The following is a 17,294-nucleotide window of genomic DNA, read 5'->3' on the forward strand; positions in this document are numbered from 1 at the left end:
TGAGAGTTCTGCATACAAAACAACTGGGCACTTACTTCCTGCTCCAGGGGCCTAGAGGGGCTCTACACAGGGCATTCGGTGACACTCAGAAGGGTTCTCATGACAGTACCACCCAAAATTGCAAATAAATTAATTAAAAAAAGAAATCCATCTTGGGCAGTATAATTGTGTCCCCCCAAATTCAGAGTTCTAAGCCCCAGCACCTCAGAATGTGATTATTTGGAGGCATGACCTTTAAAGAGGTAATTAAGATTAAATTAAGTCACATGGGTGGGCCCTAATAATATGACTGGTGTCCTCTAAGACATCAGGACACAGTCACCTGCCCATGTGACGGGAAGACAGCCATCACAAGCTAGGGAAAGGGGCCTCAGGAGGAACCACCCCTGTAGAGACCTCGATATTAACTTCTAGCCTCCAGAACTGTGGAAAACACACACACACACCATTTTTGGTTTGAGCCATGCAGCCCTCGCAAACGCACGCAGGCATCTTTCCAGGGTAACGATGCAGCTCGCCAACCACTGCCTCGATGGCTGCACTCTTGAGTCGTGCTGAGTGGATGCTTGCTCTTCTCAAGGCTGAGCGCCCACCCTACCCCACAGGAGGATTAGATGCTCTCATCCATCCAAACTCAGGTGTGGCTTCTCTGGCCAGGGAATCGGTAACAGAAGGGGAGAGACAGATATCACTTGTGGTTCACGGGGGTCTTTCCACTCTTTCTGTGTTCGTAGAAAAACACATCCAGTGGGGCTCCTGTCGGCATGGGTCCCTAGGGCACTATAAAGGGCAGAGGCTGTCCCAGTGGATCTGTGACTGAGATGCAAAGTTTGTTACTGCAGCACAATCTGGCACATCCTGACTGATACAATGGATAACAGCTCCATTTACCTCCCTCCTTACTGCTGGGCCTTTGGGCTGTTTCGTTCTGCTGCAGTGAGGCTCATTTGGCAGTCACTAGGGCTCAGGCTACTGCACGGGGGTTATCTCATTCAATCCTTCTGCACTCTGTGTGGATAAACTACAGTTCACAGAGGTCAAGATGACACCAAGGACTGTCAGCGTCCAAGTGTAATAGGAAAGGTATGACCAAGCTCAAGTCCATGCTTGAAGCCCCACACCAAGGAATGAGCAATGACCAAATATACGCAGGCGAGTGGTCAGCGTCTACGCACCTAGTAATGTCACGTGGGCAAATCATAGTATTTGACACTTCAACCAATAGCATTAAAAAAGTCTGTTTCTTCATGCCTTCAGCAATTCTGGGTACCTAAGACTTTTAAAGTAAGTTCTGGAATCACAGACTGGATTAATACTACTTTAATGATTTTTAAAATGTTGAAATCTTTAATTCATCTGGAGTATAGGCTAGTAGGAAGAGGAAAGTATGCAGTTTTACTATTTTCCAGATGGCTAATCAGTTGTTCCAACTCCTTTTACTGAATAATACATTTTACTCCCATTAATTTGAAACACCTCTAGTATGAACTAAATTCCCATTTGGCTTTATTCCAAAGTTCTCTATTCTCCTCTGTTCATCTGTCCACACCAATTTCCAAGCACCTTCATTATTGCAGCTTTATAAAATGTTCACTATCTCATAAGACCTTTCCCTCAATACTTCCGGTGTTAGCATTTTCTTGGAGATAGATACGTTAAAAAAAAAACAACCCCCACAGTGACCGCTGTGTCCTATCTTTAAGAAATTAAGTCTGCAGGTATTTCCAAGGACGTGAGGAACAGGCATGATGATCTAGAAGGGCCCTCATTTGAGCTGGCAAGGCAGCTCTGGCAGTAGAATCTAAAGCTGCTTTCTGGGGGGATGGCCCAGTTGACACCCTACTATGTTGCTGGCCTCTGCACCGGCTGCCTCTCCTCTCTCCACGTAGTGGACCTGGAGTGAATTCCTTCAGCTCAAGATTGGCATTTTCCCTTCCGACCCCCTGGGTTTTTTCCTCCCTTGGGTTCCAGGCAGCTCCTGTCCAGGGCTTGGGTTACCATCTCACATCCCTCTCCCAAGGGCCAGCTCTGCCAAGGCAGGCCCCAGAGGATTGGGGGAGAGGCCAGATGACCTGTTTAATTTGGAGAAAGCAAAGGAGAAGAGGAAGGACCTCATTGGTGATGGCAAGATGCCTGTTCCTGGGTGGCTTCAGGAAAGGATGGGAGGGCTCTGGCCTGGCCTGCCAAAGTGATGGCTTCCTCTGGCGCTGTCCCTGCCTTTGGGCAGATGCAGGGACCTAGCTGCTTTCCCGCTCTGTGGGGAACAGGATAACAGCACCAGGAGAGGCCTGTTGTGCTTGGTGGGAGGAGGGCCCTTTGAGCATTCGCCACTCCCAGCTCTCCACACACAGGCGGGCCACCCCAAAGAGGGTGCTCCTGAAAGCTGCATGGTCTGGCGGGCTTGCGGAGGTGTTAGGGACAGGCTGGCTGGAGTGGGTGGGAGCAGTCAGACTGTGCCTGCAGAAGGAGGGCCCGGACCTGAGCAACAGCAGGGAGGAGCAGTAGTGTTATCCCACACAGAGGGACTGGGGCTGCCTAGAACATTCTGGGATTTCCCACATCTGATCAGAAAGGCTGCGTATGATTTCTTTTGTCAGCTTGCTTGCTTTGCTTTTACGGTTATATTAGCTTCCCACCTATTTCCAAGATTTGCAACTGTTTTACCTGCACGTTATCTGTGCCTTAAAATAACTCACACATAAAACCATCTGAACCCAGAGCCTTTTGAAGTAAGTTATTAAATAAAATAATCCCAACAATGTGCTTAAAAATTTTTATCAGATGTTTTGCTTATTACAATTTTTCCTAAAATAACTAGTTTTAGTTGCAGTTCCCATTTCCACTTATTTCTTCTTTCTACTTATTTCTTCTTTCCAGGAAGGTGTTCTTTTGTTTACACAATTGTAAAACTGAAAGGGGCTTGAAATTCTTGCCTAACCACTGCTCAGATTGGCGCACTGTACCAATCCTATGTTCAGTTTAGCTTGAGGGAGCTTCCCAGCTCAGCTCATTATTAGAAAACCCATCCTTGTGCAGAACAGGTATTTCTTCATTCCAATCCTCTGGCCCCCTGGGGCCTCCCAACTCAGGTCTGCTGCCTGCTCCTCACTTCACCTCTACTCCCAGAAAAGTCAGTTTTCAAGGCCACACTTCACCTGTCAGGCCTCCCACTCCCACCCATTCAGCCCAACTCCTCAACCAGACCCTTCCAATCCTCAGAGCTCCCAACCATACATGCAACACTGACCTGGGGTGGGTGCTTACGGCTGGGGCCTGGCCTCTCTATTCCTGACAGAATGGGCACAGTGCTCCTGCCAACGGAACAGACTCTGCTTGTGGGCAGCCACCACATCACAGGCCCAGCCATGGATCCGTCGCACATTTAATGAGCACTGGTTGTGTGTCAGGGACACGAGCTAAGATGGAGCTCCTGCCCTAGAGGCTCACAGTCTACACAGATACACAAGTCATGCAGTGCTGGGTTCAGTGCTGAATCGGCAATGTGCAAGAGTGGGCAAAAGGCAATGACTGTTGAAGAGCAGAAAGTGGAAGGGCATCGGGGGCAAAGGCACTGAGATAGGAAAATGGAAGAAAACCAGGTGACTAGAATGTTAACACCGAAGAAAATGCCTGGAACAGAGCTGAGACTGAAAGGTAGCTTGCATTCTACCTTCCTGTATTGGAGCCTTCCCAGCTGAGCAGGGCTGCTGCTAACCCCACAGAAAAGCATCTTTCTCTACCAAGACACCATCTGACTCACACTCAACAATGAAAGTGGCCACCTCCTTCATGCAACCTTCCTTAAATTCCAGCCCAGAGCACAGGTCACGGGAAACAGAGATAGGGGTGGGGGGCAAAGCAAAGACCACACAGGGACCAAATCCCCAAAAGGCTGGCATGGCAAACCCAGTCCAGTTGCGGCCAGCACTGAAGGGGGTTCTGTGTATGTGTGGGGGGGGGCGGGGGGCGGGGAAGGGGGGGGGCGGGTTACAAAGACAGTGCAAATATATGATGAGAACTGATCTATAGAGCTCTGTCCAACTAGTGGGAACAAACCCAGGTGAGATGGCACTCCAAGGGCAGGTGTGGGGATGCAGAGCTCAGCAGGAAGCCGCCTCTGTGGCATCGGGGAAGTCAGAGAATGAGGAGCAAGGGCAGAGACCAGCGGTCTGCTGTGATGGGGGAGGGGGAGGACAAAGGCAGAGTCCAAACAAGTACACCTCCTGCCCAGCAATGGGGCAAGTGGACAGCGCCACACCTGGCAGCACTACATCTAGAGTCATCTGGCAATGCCACTCGGTCCTGGGGCGGGGGGGGGGGGGCTGCGGGATTCCTTGGCTACATAGGCCACTTCATCACGAGGAGCACTGCTGCACCTGCCTGGGACCTGTTTAGAATCCAGGGCTGCAGGGTGGAGAGCAGGAGAAAAAGGTGGCTCTGCTGGGGTCTCCACCGCCCCTTGTGGGCCACCTACCTCCCCTGTCTTCTGGGGTTTCGGCCCCCCTGGGTGAGCTGGATCTGGATGCTGGGCAGGGGGCTTAGGCAGATTCTGAAAACACAAGGACAGGTTTGGGGGCCATCTCTGTTGGCTGGGAGGCTGGCCCCACCAGACCAGGATTGGTGCTACACGCAGAAGTGGACAAGGCAGGGGGCTCAGTGGGCCCAGGGCTGCTCTCCTTGGCCAGCTGCTGCTCAGGCAGAGCATTTTTAATTCAGAGTCAGAACTAGAAGTAGCAGGGGTGGCCAGACTGTCTGGGACAGGCCTGAGGGTAGCACCCATGTTGAGTGCCAGGGCCTCCTAGAACCTAGCTAAGTACAGCCTCACCACAGGCAGCTGCGGGGCCACTGGTGGCTGGTTTGAGGTGGGGACAAGGGGCAGGGCTGTAGCATGGTCCTCAGCAAAGCATGGCCCTCAGCAAAGCTGTTCAGGTTTTGAGTAACCTCCTCAGGATCCTGGCAAAAGAGCTCATCGTCATCAGGCAGGGATACCCGTCAAGGTAGGGGGCTGCCCACGCCCAAGCTGGGTCTGTCAGGCGCCCCGAGGACCTCGCAGACTTGGCTGAGGTTGTCCTGGCAGTGCTCAAAGTGGAAAGACATGCAATCGCCCAGCTGTGCCAAAAAGCGGTGCAGCAGCCATGGGGAGCCATCAAAGGTGCCTGGGTCTGAGCCTGGCACCCAGTGGAAGTCCACCCTGAGGGGTCGTGGGTCGGGCATGTGCACAGTGAGGTAACCCTTTTCTGTGGCTTCACAACTCACTGTGCTCTTCTGCTCCAAGGCCGTGCACATACACACAGGGTGCCCACAGCAGGGTCACTCAATCCAGGGATCCACTAGGGGGGCATACGCAGCCCCAGGAGAGGCCCAGTCAATCTCTTGCCAAGGGGTGTACGTTGGATAATTGGCTGCAGCCCAGATGGGACCGCAAGGACCCTGCCACCGGTGCAAGCCACAAGGAATGCTGGGAGTGGAGGGAGGCTGCTGCACCAACTACTAGAAAGAAGGGGAAAGGAGAGGAGATGGCACAGGAAGGGGGGGGGGGGGCGGTTGTGGTCAGAAGAGACACACAGGACAGAGATGGGCTAGAGAAGGGTGTGGTAAACCCAGGTGTTCTGGGCAAGGGCTGAGGGTCAGGGAAGCTGAGAAGAGCTCATAGGACTGTCAAACACAGGTCACCATCCAAGACATTCTGTCCAAAAACAAGGTGGGGAAGAGCAGAAACTAGGCCCAACCATTACCAAGGGGCTGCAAGAGGAGGCAACAAGCAGGCCAACCCTAGGTAACCCACCAGGAGTTTGGAATGGAAGGAGGGCCTGGGATGTCCAAGAAGGCTGGCCAAGGCCACCTGTGACATTTCAAGGGCGAGATGTGATGGCAGATGCTGTCAGTACCAGAAGGAAAGGGGCCAGATCAGAACCCCCTGGGCTTCCTTGAACAGCCTGGCTATCAGGGAATTTCCGGAGAATGACAATAGCAACCTTTTACTAAGTGCTCTATCCACCACCCCACACCCTGACCCTCTCGTAAGCTTGGTGCTATTACGGTCCCCGAGGCAGAGTGGCGAGTGAAGTCACTTGTCTGCAGCCACACACCAAGCAGTAAGTGGCAGAGGCAGCTGAACCTGGCTGTAGAGACCAAACACTTAACCATCAACTTCATCACACCAATTACGAACTACACTTTACAATCTGCTTAGGAGTCTTCTGGCCGCCCCAAGCACTAACACTAACTTGTGGCATAGACGGTCATACGATGGTCTTAGGTCACAGCATCAGGAGCATGGTACCTGCGTGTGTGACAGAAGCCCCGGGCCTTGCTGTTCTGTCTCTAGGCCCTAGGCTTTCCAGACTCACTTCACCACTCAGAGTACAGCCGACGGGCAATGCCACCCTGACCCTGAAGGCCACCTCCCTGCACTCCTTTCCCTGTAGAAAACCCAGCATCTGATGTTCAAGTTGAATCCCACTTGCTGCACCTTCTCTCACCTCCCTAAAGTTACTCCTGCAAAGGGCCTGGAGAGCAGTGAGCATCAACCCTGAGTATTCAGGGAAAGGAGGCTGTAACCATCAGCAGGCACAGTTCTTTTCCACGGCAAGGAGCCCTCCCCCAGGGCTCTCACACGGCCTCGCCTAACATAGCCACCTCCCCAGTCTCTGCAAAGGGAGGTCCGCTCATGGCCTCTGCAGCACTCTCTGCTTCACCCCTCCTTGTGCGGTTTTCCCAACAACCCCTCCACTCACATCCCAGTGCTCCGCACCTAGGGCACCGCGGCCTGCACACCCCTTCGTGTGCAGTTTCCTATGTGTTTACCTGGCCCCCATCAGAGCGAGTTCCTCCAGGAAGGCACAGCTCTATTGGTCTCTCTGCCCAGAACCTCCCAGGGTGGCCTGCAGCACTCCAAGCTGCCAGGGCCACCAGCACCTACCTCTGCCACCCAAGCATTACAGAACCTCTTAGGTATATTCCCTACCCCCTGGGGGTGGTCTTCCACCTAAAAGCCCTTCCCTTCCTAAAACAAGGAAAGAATATTCGAGGGCCTGCAGTGGCCCAAGGAGCAGCACACAGAGGCAGCACACTCATCGAGTCCAGTCCCTCACCGAGCTCTGAAACGCAATAACCACATCGCAGCTTCTATCACCCACCTGAGGTCAGGTGCCAGGTCGCCCACGGAGACCACATCCCATGCCCAGGAGCCAATGCGCTCCCTTTCTCCCAGTTCGGACCTCCCGTCCCCACTTGGAACCCTAGCTGTCACCCCTCCCAACTCATCATTATTCCTGTGTGCCCTCTGCAACCTCAGGAGGAAAGCACCTCTGCAGCCAGCCCTGCATGGGCCTGAGCCTTCCTACGCCTGGGCCTGACTGGAGCAGGAACCCTGGCTCTCCCACACCTACCAATCGGTTGGTCTCTCTCGTTTCTATCCTCACCGTGCCTGGCACTGAGGCACCGGGGCCCTTCTCCTGGACCGGACAGCGCTCTCTATCCAGGAGCAGGTGCCGCGGCTCACGTGCACTCGCCTCCCATAAAGTCAGAGCCAGCACCTGGGACGCTGGAACGTTCTCTACTCCGGGGAGACCCCGGGCCCCCAAGAGTAGAATAACATGCCCAAAGCCCCATAGCAAGTGCCTCCACTTCAGGGCAGACCACTGCCCCACCCCTCCTGCAATCGCCATGCCGGAAAGCGCGGGGACTGAGCTCACAAGCTCCCCCACAATAGGAATCCGACCCACCTACGGCTACGCCAGGCGCCCACGGAAAGGGTCCACGAATCTGCAGCCAGAGACCTTGCGAACGCGTCTCCCTCCGAGGGCGAGAGTCCCAGTGTCACCTAGAAAGTGGAGAACAAGATCGGCCGCCGTGAGGCGAGGCGCGGGACTACCTCTGGGGACGCAGACGGCGGGAACCACCCGAAAACCATGGCAGACGCCCCCTCGGCCCCGGCGCGGATTGACAAACTGAGGCCCGCCGGCACCCAGTGCGGGGACTCCGAGGGCGTCTCCGAGGACGGGGATTGGGGAAGGGACGGAGGGCGCAATCCCACTGCCGGGCGCCCGGGTTCTCACCGCCCCACTGACCCTAGAGCCGAAGATAGTGACTCCAAGTCGGAGCAGTGAGAGCCTCAGGGCCCCACCGCGCTGTGCAGCCACACCCACTGCGTGCGCACGGCCTCCCGTACGTCGCCGCACCGGCGCTCGGCCCACCCTACGCCGGCCGCCCGACCGGGCCGCGCCTGCGCCGTGCGCCCTGGGGTCGCGGCCGCGCGGACGCTCCCAGGTCCCGTCAGCGCAGCAGCGCGGCAGCGCGGCGCGAGGGCTGATGGGATCGCGCTCAGCCCTGCGCCGCGCCAAGTGCCACGAGAGCACACAGGGCGGCGTGCGCAGGCGCGGAGCGGCCGGAGTGGGCGGGGCTACGCGGTGGTGCCGCCCAGGCGGGCGGGGAACACTGGAGATGAGGACGGAGTAGCTCTAGCGGGTGGGGCCGCGGCGCCCCCCTGGCTCCCTCAGAGACGCCGTTGTTGATGCCGCCGGAGCCCGGGTTTACCGCCTCGAGTCAGCGGGGCACTCGGGGCTGCGGGCATCTGGGCGGGTTTGGGCGAAGAGGGGCCGCAGCGCTCCTCTGCAAAGCCCCTCTCGCCATCCCGTACCCCGAGTTTAAAGGGCCTGGTCCTGCAGACCTCCGGCCGCAGAGCGAGAGGGCGGGCAGCTCGGCCCCAAGGACCCTCCACCTGCGGGCTGGCAGGCGAGGCCTGTGGGTTTCTCATGGTTGGTGGGTTTATGCTGCTCTTCCCCAGCCGAGGCCGGCCCCGCAGAGGACAATGAGGGCAGGCTGCCAAGGCAGCCCCGGAGTGGCGTGCCAGTCAGCACCCAGGGACACGGGAAAAGCCGGTGGAGGACGGGCCTGGGGGCTCCTCGCGGGCACAGCCCATGCCTCCCCCGCCCCCTCACGGTGCCTAGACCAGAGGTGGGAGAAGGTGCCCGCCCCCAGCGCAAGGACCTAAGGTCCCGTGGGCCAAGGACCTGGATGCAGGCCAGGGGTTCCTGGGGCCACGGACCGCCGAATGCACTGGAAAATGATTTTTCTCAAGGCGAACACACGTAACACATCAGCTCCCTTTCTGCCCTGGTCTAGTGACTCCTTTCATGAAAGGCTCTCTGAAACGTTATCTGCATTGACACCCAGACTCACTCTCTTTGATCTTTGAAACGCAAATCAAAGATCACATTGTACCTTCGCCCGGTCTGTGGGGCTTTCAGCAGCCTCCGCCAAAAATAATAAAAGTGGCACCCGGCCAGGAAACGCCTCCTTGAAGCGTGAATGAAACTTGTATTTTTCGGTTGTATCTTTCCTAATTGACCTGATAATTTAAACTTCCTGCCTCCAAGGAGAGGGGGAGTTTCCGACAATGCTTACCTCAGGCACCAGGCAGCTAAGGCCAACTCGGCCCATCCGCAGGCTTGGGTAAAAGACTAATTCAGCCGGGCCAGGCCATCAGAAAACAACTGTTTAGGTCCAAATTGCGTTTTCCCCAACTCAGGCCATCTAAATATATATATATATATATTTTAAATTGTGGTAAAATATGTAACACATGGTATTTAACATTGTAACCATTTGTAGGCTCAGTGGCACTAATTACATTCACATTGTTGTGCAGCCCTTCACCGCTAACCAGCTCTAGAACTTCATCACCCCAAACAGAAACTCTGCCCCCATTAAACACTTAACTCCTCAACATCATCTCTTTCTGCAGCCCCTAGTAACCGCTATTCTACTTGTCTATATTAGCTTGCCTATTCTAGGTACCTTGAATAAGTGGAATCACACATTGTCATTTCACTTAGAATAGTGTTGCTTTTAATCCTCACCTGAGAATTTGTTTATTGACTTGAGAGAGAGAGAGAGAGAGAGAGAGAGATCGGTGTGAGAGAGACACATTGATTGGTTGCCTCACATACTGGTACACTCCCCAACCAGGGATTGAACCTGCAACCTAGGTATGTGCTCTGATGGGGAATTGAACCCACGATCTTTCAGTGTATGGGATGATGCTTCAACCAACTGAACCACTCTGGCCAGGGCTAGAATAGTTTTAAAGGTTCATCCATGTTGTAGCATCTATCAGAATTTTGTGTCTTTTTAAGGCTGAATAATATTCCATTATGTGTACACGAGAGTCTCGGTGCACGAATTCATGTACAGGTGAGGTCCCTCGGCCTGGCTTGAGATCGGGGCTGATGGGGGGGTGGGCGGCCGGCTGGGGGAGGGACCGGGGGAAGTTGGCCAGCTGTCCCTGCCCCCATCAGGGCCGATTGGGGGGCCAGCTGGGAGGAGAGGGACCATGGGAGGTTGGCCAGCTGTAGGAGGTTGGCTATGGGAGCGTGCTACCAGGGGGCAGCTCTTGCATTGAGTGTCTGCCCCCTGGTGATCAGTGCGTGTCATAGTGACCAGTTGACCAGTCAATTGGTCACTTGGGCTTTTATATATATAGATACATTTTGTTTATCCACCTATCTGTTAATGGACACTTGGGTTGCTTCCATCTTTTGGCTACTGTGACTAATGATGTTATGAACATGGATGTACAAATATCTGAGTACCTGCTTTCACTTTTTTTAGGTATATACACAGAAGTGGAATTGCTGAATCATATGGTAACCCTACATTTAACTTTTTGAGGAACTACCAAACTTTTCCACAGCAGCTGCATCCCACCAGCAATGCAGTTTCTAATTTCTCCAAACCCTCACAATCATTTGTTCTCTTCTGCTTTTTTTATTAAGATTTTTAAAAATTGATTTTGTTGAATTTATCTCTAAACATTTTAAGGGTTTAGATACTATTGTAAATAGTATTTAAAATATTTTTATTTTCCAGTTGTTCTTTGCTAGTATATAAAAATAGAATTGACATTTTATCTTATGCTCTTGCTAAATTCACTTAGTATTTCTAGTAGTTGTTTTATAGATTGCTTAAGCTTTTCTATATACACAACCATCTACAAATAAAGACAATTGTCCTTCTTCCTTTTATATATATAACATTTGTATATCTATATAGAATATGTATACATACATATATATGTATATACTAAAGGCCCGATGCACAAAATTCGTGCAAGAGTAGGCCTTCCTTCCCTTGGCTGCCGACACCAGCTTCCCTATGGCACCCGGGACCCAGGCTTCTCTCCAGCTGCCAGCAGGCACCCGGGACCCGGGCTTCCCTCACAGCCCTAGCTTTGTCCAGAAGGACGTCTGGTCTAATTAGCATATTACGCTTTTATTATTATATATGTACATACACATAGCTAGTATGTCTTTTTTTTTGGCCTGTTGCAGTGGTCAAAACTTTCAGAAAAGTGGTAGGAGTAGGCATCCTTGACCTATTCCAAATGTTAGGAGTGTTTTATCTTTCACTCTGAAGTTTGGTGTTAGCTATCAATGTTTTTCATAAATGCCTTTTTATTCAGTTAAGGGAGTTTCCTTTGAGTCCTAGTTTGCAGAAGTTTTGTTTTTTTATAAATGGGTGTTGAATTTGGTCAAATGCTTTTACTCCATCTCTGCCATGATCACAATATTTTTGTTCATTCTGTTAATGTGACAAATTACAAGGATTGAATGTTGAACGTAAACCACTTGCATTCCTGGGATAAATCCCACTTGGCCATAATGAATTCTTTGCATGTATGGCTAGGTTCGAGCACTCACATTTTGTTAAGGACCTTGGTCTACCTACTTAAGGGATATTGGTTTGTTATTTTCTTTTCCTGTAACATCTTTATCTTCCTTTGATATCAAGGTAATACTGGCCTGATAAACTGACTTGGGAAGTGTTTTTTCTCCTCTACTGTCTGAAATAACTGGTGTAGGGGTGGCATTATTTCTTCCTTAAGTGTTTGCTAAAATTCATCAGTGAAAACATGGGCTTGGAGTCTTCTTTATGGGATACTTTTAATAAAGAACTTAATTCCTTTAAGAGATGTAAAGCTATTCATATTTTCTACTTCTTCTTGTAAAAGTAAAGGAATCTGCCAAATGTATTGAATTAAATTTGTTCATAATATTGCCTTATTGTCTTTTTAATAGTTGTAGGCTCTGTAACAGCTATAAATATGTTTAAGTACTCAAAAGAAAAAGTGGTCATAATGAATGAACAGAGGGAATTTAAGCAGAGAAATGGAAACTGTAAAAGACAACCAAATGAAAATTCTAGAGCCAAAAAATACAACAACAAATGTAAAGGTAACTGGGTGGACTTTAACTGATCTTAAGTGCAAATTGGAGATGGCAGAAGAAAGGGTCAAGGAACTTGAAGACACATTTAAAAATAATTATCCAATCAAAAGAATATGAGAGTAAAGCTACAGGTAATGTGAACCCGAGAAACCATATTAGAAAGTCTAATAAAATGGTGCCTCTGAAGAAAAGAGAGAGAATGGGGCAGAAAAAATATTTTGAAGAAATAATGACATAAAAGTTCTTGAATTTTGGATCAACTTAAAGATCCAAGAATTTCACCAAATCCCAAGCAGTATTAAGCATGAAGAAAACACACCTAGGCATGTCATAGTCAAACTCTTGAAAACCAAAGATAAAGAGAAAACCTTGAAAGCAGCCAGAGAAATAAGGACACATTGCATATGTCTGACTTCACATTAGAAAAAAAGAAACATAGATCAGAAGCAATGAAACAAAATTTAGGTGCAAAAAAGAAAAGTGCCTAGCCAGCATTGCTCCGTGGTTGAGCGTCAACTATGAACCAGGAGGTCACAGTGATTCCCAGTCAGGGCACATGCTGGGGTTGCAGGCTTGATCCCCAGTGTGGGGCATCCAATCAATGGTTCCAATCAATCATTCTCTCTCATCATTGATGTTTCTCTCTCTCTCCCTCTCCTTTCCTCTCTAAATCAATACAAATTTTTTTTTAAAAAAGAAAAGCCAACTAAGAAATCTATGTACAGTAAAAATATTTTTAAATGAGGTAAAAATGAAGACATTTTCAGATAAATGACAGCTGTGGTGATTCCTCATCAAAGGGCTCTCACTGTAAGAACTGCTGTAGGAAGTTCTTCAGGCAGCAGGTCCTCTCAGCAGCCCTCGGTGGGTGGGTGGGGGTCAGAGCTTGTCTGAGCTGGCGAAGGCAATACTCATTCACGCTGTGCCTGGGCCTCCTGGTGCAGCCTCCCGCCCTGATGTGCTCAGGCACCAGGGAGCTGACGGGTAACACACCTTTTGAGAGATGTAAGGTGCTGGATGGGACTCTGACTTGCAAGGAGTGGGCTGATGTGAACCACATACTCCATTTATACACCTTCTCCCAAAGACTTTGAAAATCAAACACTCCCCCAGCCATGGAAACCCAACCTCTGCGCATTGTTAGGACTTTATTATTACAATCACCCGCCGATTCCAGCCACCATGGGCTGAACAAGGAGTCACTAAGCCCTTTGGAGGTCTTGTCTGCCATCAGCCTCTCCCACAGGCAGAGGCCTGGCACTGAGGCCTTGGTGGGCAAGGAGGCGGTGTGGCTGCACACTGTGCCCCACGGGGACTTCTGGGGAGTCTGGGCATCGGTTTCTCACTCATCAAGTGGGAGTCCCCCCCCCCCCCAAAAAAATAAAACAAAAACAAAAACCACACACACCACATTCGTATGTTGCTTTGATCTCACATTCTGTCTCCTATCTCGACCCTGGTAGTTCAGGAGCTAATTGCATCTGCTCTGGGGAAATGGTGGGTATGAAAATTCTTCAAAGATGCTTAAGACCACTGGGTGCCATGAACTGTTCTCACACAACACACCTGCGTGTCTCTCTAATGGGACTATAAAAAGGGAGCCAGTGGGTGCCCCATGCTGTGTTCACATACATGTGCCTCGTGCCCAGTCCCCTGGGAGCCTTGGCTGGGTCAGTGGTCAGTGGTCAGAGCAGGGAGCTGGGCCCAGCTGGCTCCTGACCCCCAGCTGGTACATAACAAGGTCACATGGTCTCTTGGTTATGGTTCCACTTTATTCCCAAGCCTTGGGTGTTATTTGATCATCGGTTATAAGCCAAAAAGATCCCGGTTTTATTAGGGGAAAAAAGCTTAATTTCATGGCCAGATCACTGTCCCATGAAACCCTAGAGGCCAGGACCTCGCAGGCTTGAGGTGGGCCTGCCTTGCCCGTCATTTCTGCTGTCGCCACCGGCTTTGAATTTCCTGCCTGGACCAGCCAGGAGCCGAGGGCTCAGCTGTTTCCTGAGCTCACTGGGGCTCATCAGGTTGGATCTTCATCCTGTGGGTGCCCAACTCCCTGTCCTGTCCTGGTGGGGGTCAGCTCTAAACAGAACAGGCACATGGGAGGGGGTCTTCTTGCTGCCCACTCAGACGGCCCTGGGAAGGCTGCAGGCCCTGGTTTGGGTTTCGGGATTAGGGAAACCCGAGCACCATAGCATGTTGGGGCTGGGATTAGGTGAGCTCAGCTCTAAGATGCTTTGCTGGGCCCCATGGGGCCCACTCAGTGGCCTCTTTGCTGGCCTTGCAGGCACAGGTGCTTGGCCAAGGACCAGCATGTGCAGGGCTCCTGGGGTCCACAGTGGCGGTACAAGAAATCCACGAGACTACTGGAAGCTGGGGTGGCAGATGGGGGAGGAATGGGCACAGAGCAGAGCAGGCAGCAGGTCAGGCCTGCTCAGAGCAGTTCTGCAGGGGAGTGCCCTGGACTGTCCTCCCGCAGACGTTACTTCCAGGTCTGAAGGTTGGGCCCTGGCCATCCCGTGATCAAGTGCATGTGGAACAGGAAGCAGCATCTGTAAGATAGGCCCTAACCCCCGTCCACCCTGTCCCCTCCCTGGGGCATCACTCCTACAGTCACTCAGCCCTGCCTGCCTAGTGGGGACCCCTGGGATGGGAATGGAGGGGAAGTGGCTCCCAGTCGGTTGTGAACAACTCGGGGAGGCAGGAGTGACTCCTGGTGGCCACCCCTGAGTGCCCTGGCCTGGACCCTGATATACTTATAAGAGGCAGACACCAATGTGTGCACTTCCAGTGAGTGATGTGAGTACAGGGCACTGAGGCCATGCAAGGAGCCCCCTCACCAGGGTGGCCTGAGCATCTGGGGCCTGAACAGAGTCATGGGGGCTCAGTGATGTGGCCTAGAAGCGATGGGTTTCTCAAGACGGCACAGGCCCTGTCTGGCTGACTCGGGGTCCCCTCTTGCAGGGTCCTGGGTCACTCTCACTGCAGCAGCTCTGCACCCAGTGGAGAGTGGTAGGTGAGGGGCTCAGGCCTGCGTCAGGCTGTGGAGAAGGCTGGGGCTCCAAGCTGCTGCCTGGCTAGGTGAAGTGAGGTGTGTAGCTGAGATGCTATGGGACAAGCCACCCCAGGGTCCTCGGGGGCTAGCTCGAACCTAAAGCTGCAGGCACAGACATCCTGAACCACAGGCACCGCCTGATGCGGACCTGTTTCTCATGGGGCAACTCTGCCTGCAAGGGCCCTTGGCTCAGCAAGGTGGGCACACCCTCAGCCAGGCCTCCCCGCCATGTTAAAGCATGGCTGAAGCACGCATGGGGGCGGGTGTTCCCCGCTACTGCTGAGAAAAGCTGGGGGCCTTGGCCGGGCTGTGAGATGCTGGGAAGACACCAGCGGCCTGTGGTTTGGAGGGGACCGCAGCCAAGCATCGTGGCCACCTCCCCTGGGCTGATGTCCCCTTCTGCACCCCTGCAGTCAGTCCCCTCCTCCGGCAAGGCCCACCCCTCCCTTGCCTTGCCTATTTCAGTTTCCATCCAGCCCTCAAAAACTGCTGGTCACCCTCTTCTGTATACCTGCCTCCTGAGGGGCCATGGAACCGTAGGGGACAGCACCTCAGCGGCTAGAAAAGGAAGAGGAGTGGTGGGCTGCTGGAGGTGCCTTACCCAGCTTCCCAGCTAAGAGTTTAGGCCAGGAGGGGGTGGCTTGGCCCCTGAGCGCAGCCCCTCTCCCTCCCGTGTGGTTGTGCAATCTGAGCCATAAGCAGAAGTGTGCAGGAATCACCCAGGGTAATTGTAGGTTACACCAAACAATCCGAGGAATTAAAATCATATTTTCATTGCACCATAAAAACATGCAAAGGCGGCGGGAAGGCGGCCCTCAGGCCAGGTGGAGAGCACCTGGCCCGTGGCGCTCTGGCCCCTCCCTCATCCTAGGAGGAGGGGACAGGGTAGGAGTGGGCCTAGAGAGGGGCCTCGGGCCATGCTGTGAGCCTGGAGCCAAGCGGCATGTAAGACAGATGACACTGCTCAGTGCTCTTATTGAGACCCACGTGCAGTGAGCCCTGACTCAGGGAAGCAGCTGTCAGAACACCCTGCCCAGCTGGGACCCCAGAATCTGGTCCCCAGGCCCCACAGAAAAGTGTGTACATGTGGGAGTCCAGGTTCCTGGGCACCATGGCAGCAACTGCATACTGACACAGCACGTGGCTCAAAGGTGGCTCTGGTGATGGCGGTGGCCGAGGCCGAGGCCAGGCCCTTTGTGGCAGGCTTTCAGGTGGGCCGGGCCTCTGCCCACCATTTACCAAAAAGACGTGACCCCCCCATGCAGGGGAGCCAGCAGGCCTACGGAGCTTCAGGGCCACACAGGCAGCACCCCCACAAGCTGTCCCGAGCCCCACAGGACTGGACAGTGAGGGTGGCGGTGCCCGGCACCATGGGTGCATTGCTCAATCCTAGGTCCATGGTCGGCAAACTGCGGCTCGCGAGCCACATGCGGCTCTTTGGCCCCTTGAGTGTGGCTCTTCCTAAGTCTTAGGAATACCCTAGTTAAGTTAATAACAATGTACCTACCTATATAGTTTAAGTTTAAAAAATTTGGCTCTCAAAAGAAATTTCAATCGTTGTACTCTTGATATTTGACTCTGTTGACTGATGAGTTTGCCGACCACGCTAGGTGATGGCACAGGCCAGACACAGCACGGAGTGGGCATTACAGACACGGCAGGTGCACCGGAGCACGGTTGGTCCTGTGGAAAGGGGCGTGCAGAGAAAACACCGGGGGCTGGGCACGTGGGAGCACCCTGGCAGCCAGTGATGGGCAATCCTGACCCTCACCCCAGAGAGGTGCCCAGTGTGCACGAGGGCTCCCACTCAGGCAGCATCATTTCCATCATCACAAAAAGCAACAAGGCCATTTCAGGTTCCTCATTTGCCCCGAGGCAGAGACCGATCCGGCTCAAGGAATCTGAAGCCCCTGCCTAGAAGGGCCCCTCCTGCTGCCCTGGCAGCCGTGTTAGCTGACCTCTGCAGACCTCGCCTTTGCCTCCACGACAGGGGCACACCTCCTCCCCGT

General features: G+C 52.8%; 2 protein-coding genes across 2 annotated transcripts in view; both read right to left on the reverse strand.

Moving 5' to 3' along the window:
* GNB1L (G protein subunit beta 1 like) overlaps positions 1-8,114 on the reverse strand; it is a 50,541-nt gene extending 42,427 nt beyond the window's left edge. Inside the window, exon 1 of the mRNA XM_070399443.1 lies at positions 8,073-8,114. The gene's annotated coding sequence lies outside the window, so the exon portion shown is untranslated. The remainder of the gene's footprint in view (positions 1-8,072) is intronic.
* RTL10 (retrotransposon Gag like 10) lies at positions 4,280-9,444 on the reverse strand. Its single transcript, XM_070400154.1, is given in 7 exon segments — positions 4,280-4,540; positions 4,542-4,714; positions 4,717-4,866; positions 4,869-4,988; positions 4,991-5,039; positions 5,041-5,487; positions 9,409-9,444. Coding segments are annotated over 7 exon segments (1,236 nt in total).
* Positions 9,445-17,294: the final 7,850 nt, after the last annotated feature.

The sequence above is a fragment of the Myotis yumanensis genome, unplaced genomic scaffold (genome assembly GCF_028538775.1).
Source record: "Myotis yumanensis isolate MYYU_CA2020_CCGP unplaced genomic scaffold, mMyoYum1.0.hap1 SCAF_19, whole genome shotgun sequence".
Classification (NCBI taxonomy): Eukaryota; Metazoa; Chordata; class Mammalia; order Chiroptera; family Vespertilionidae; genus Myotis; species Myotis yumanensis.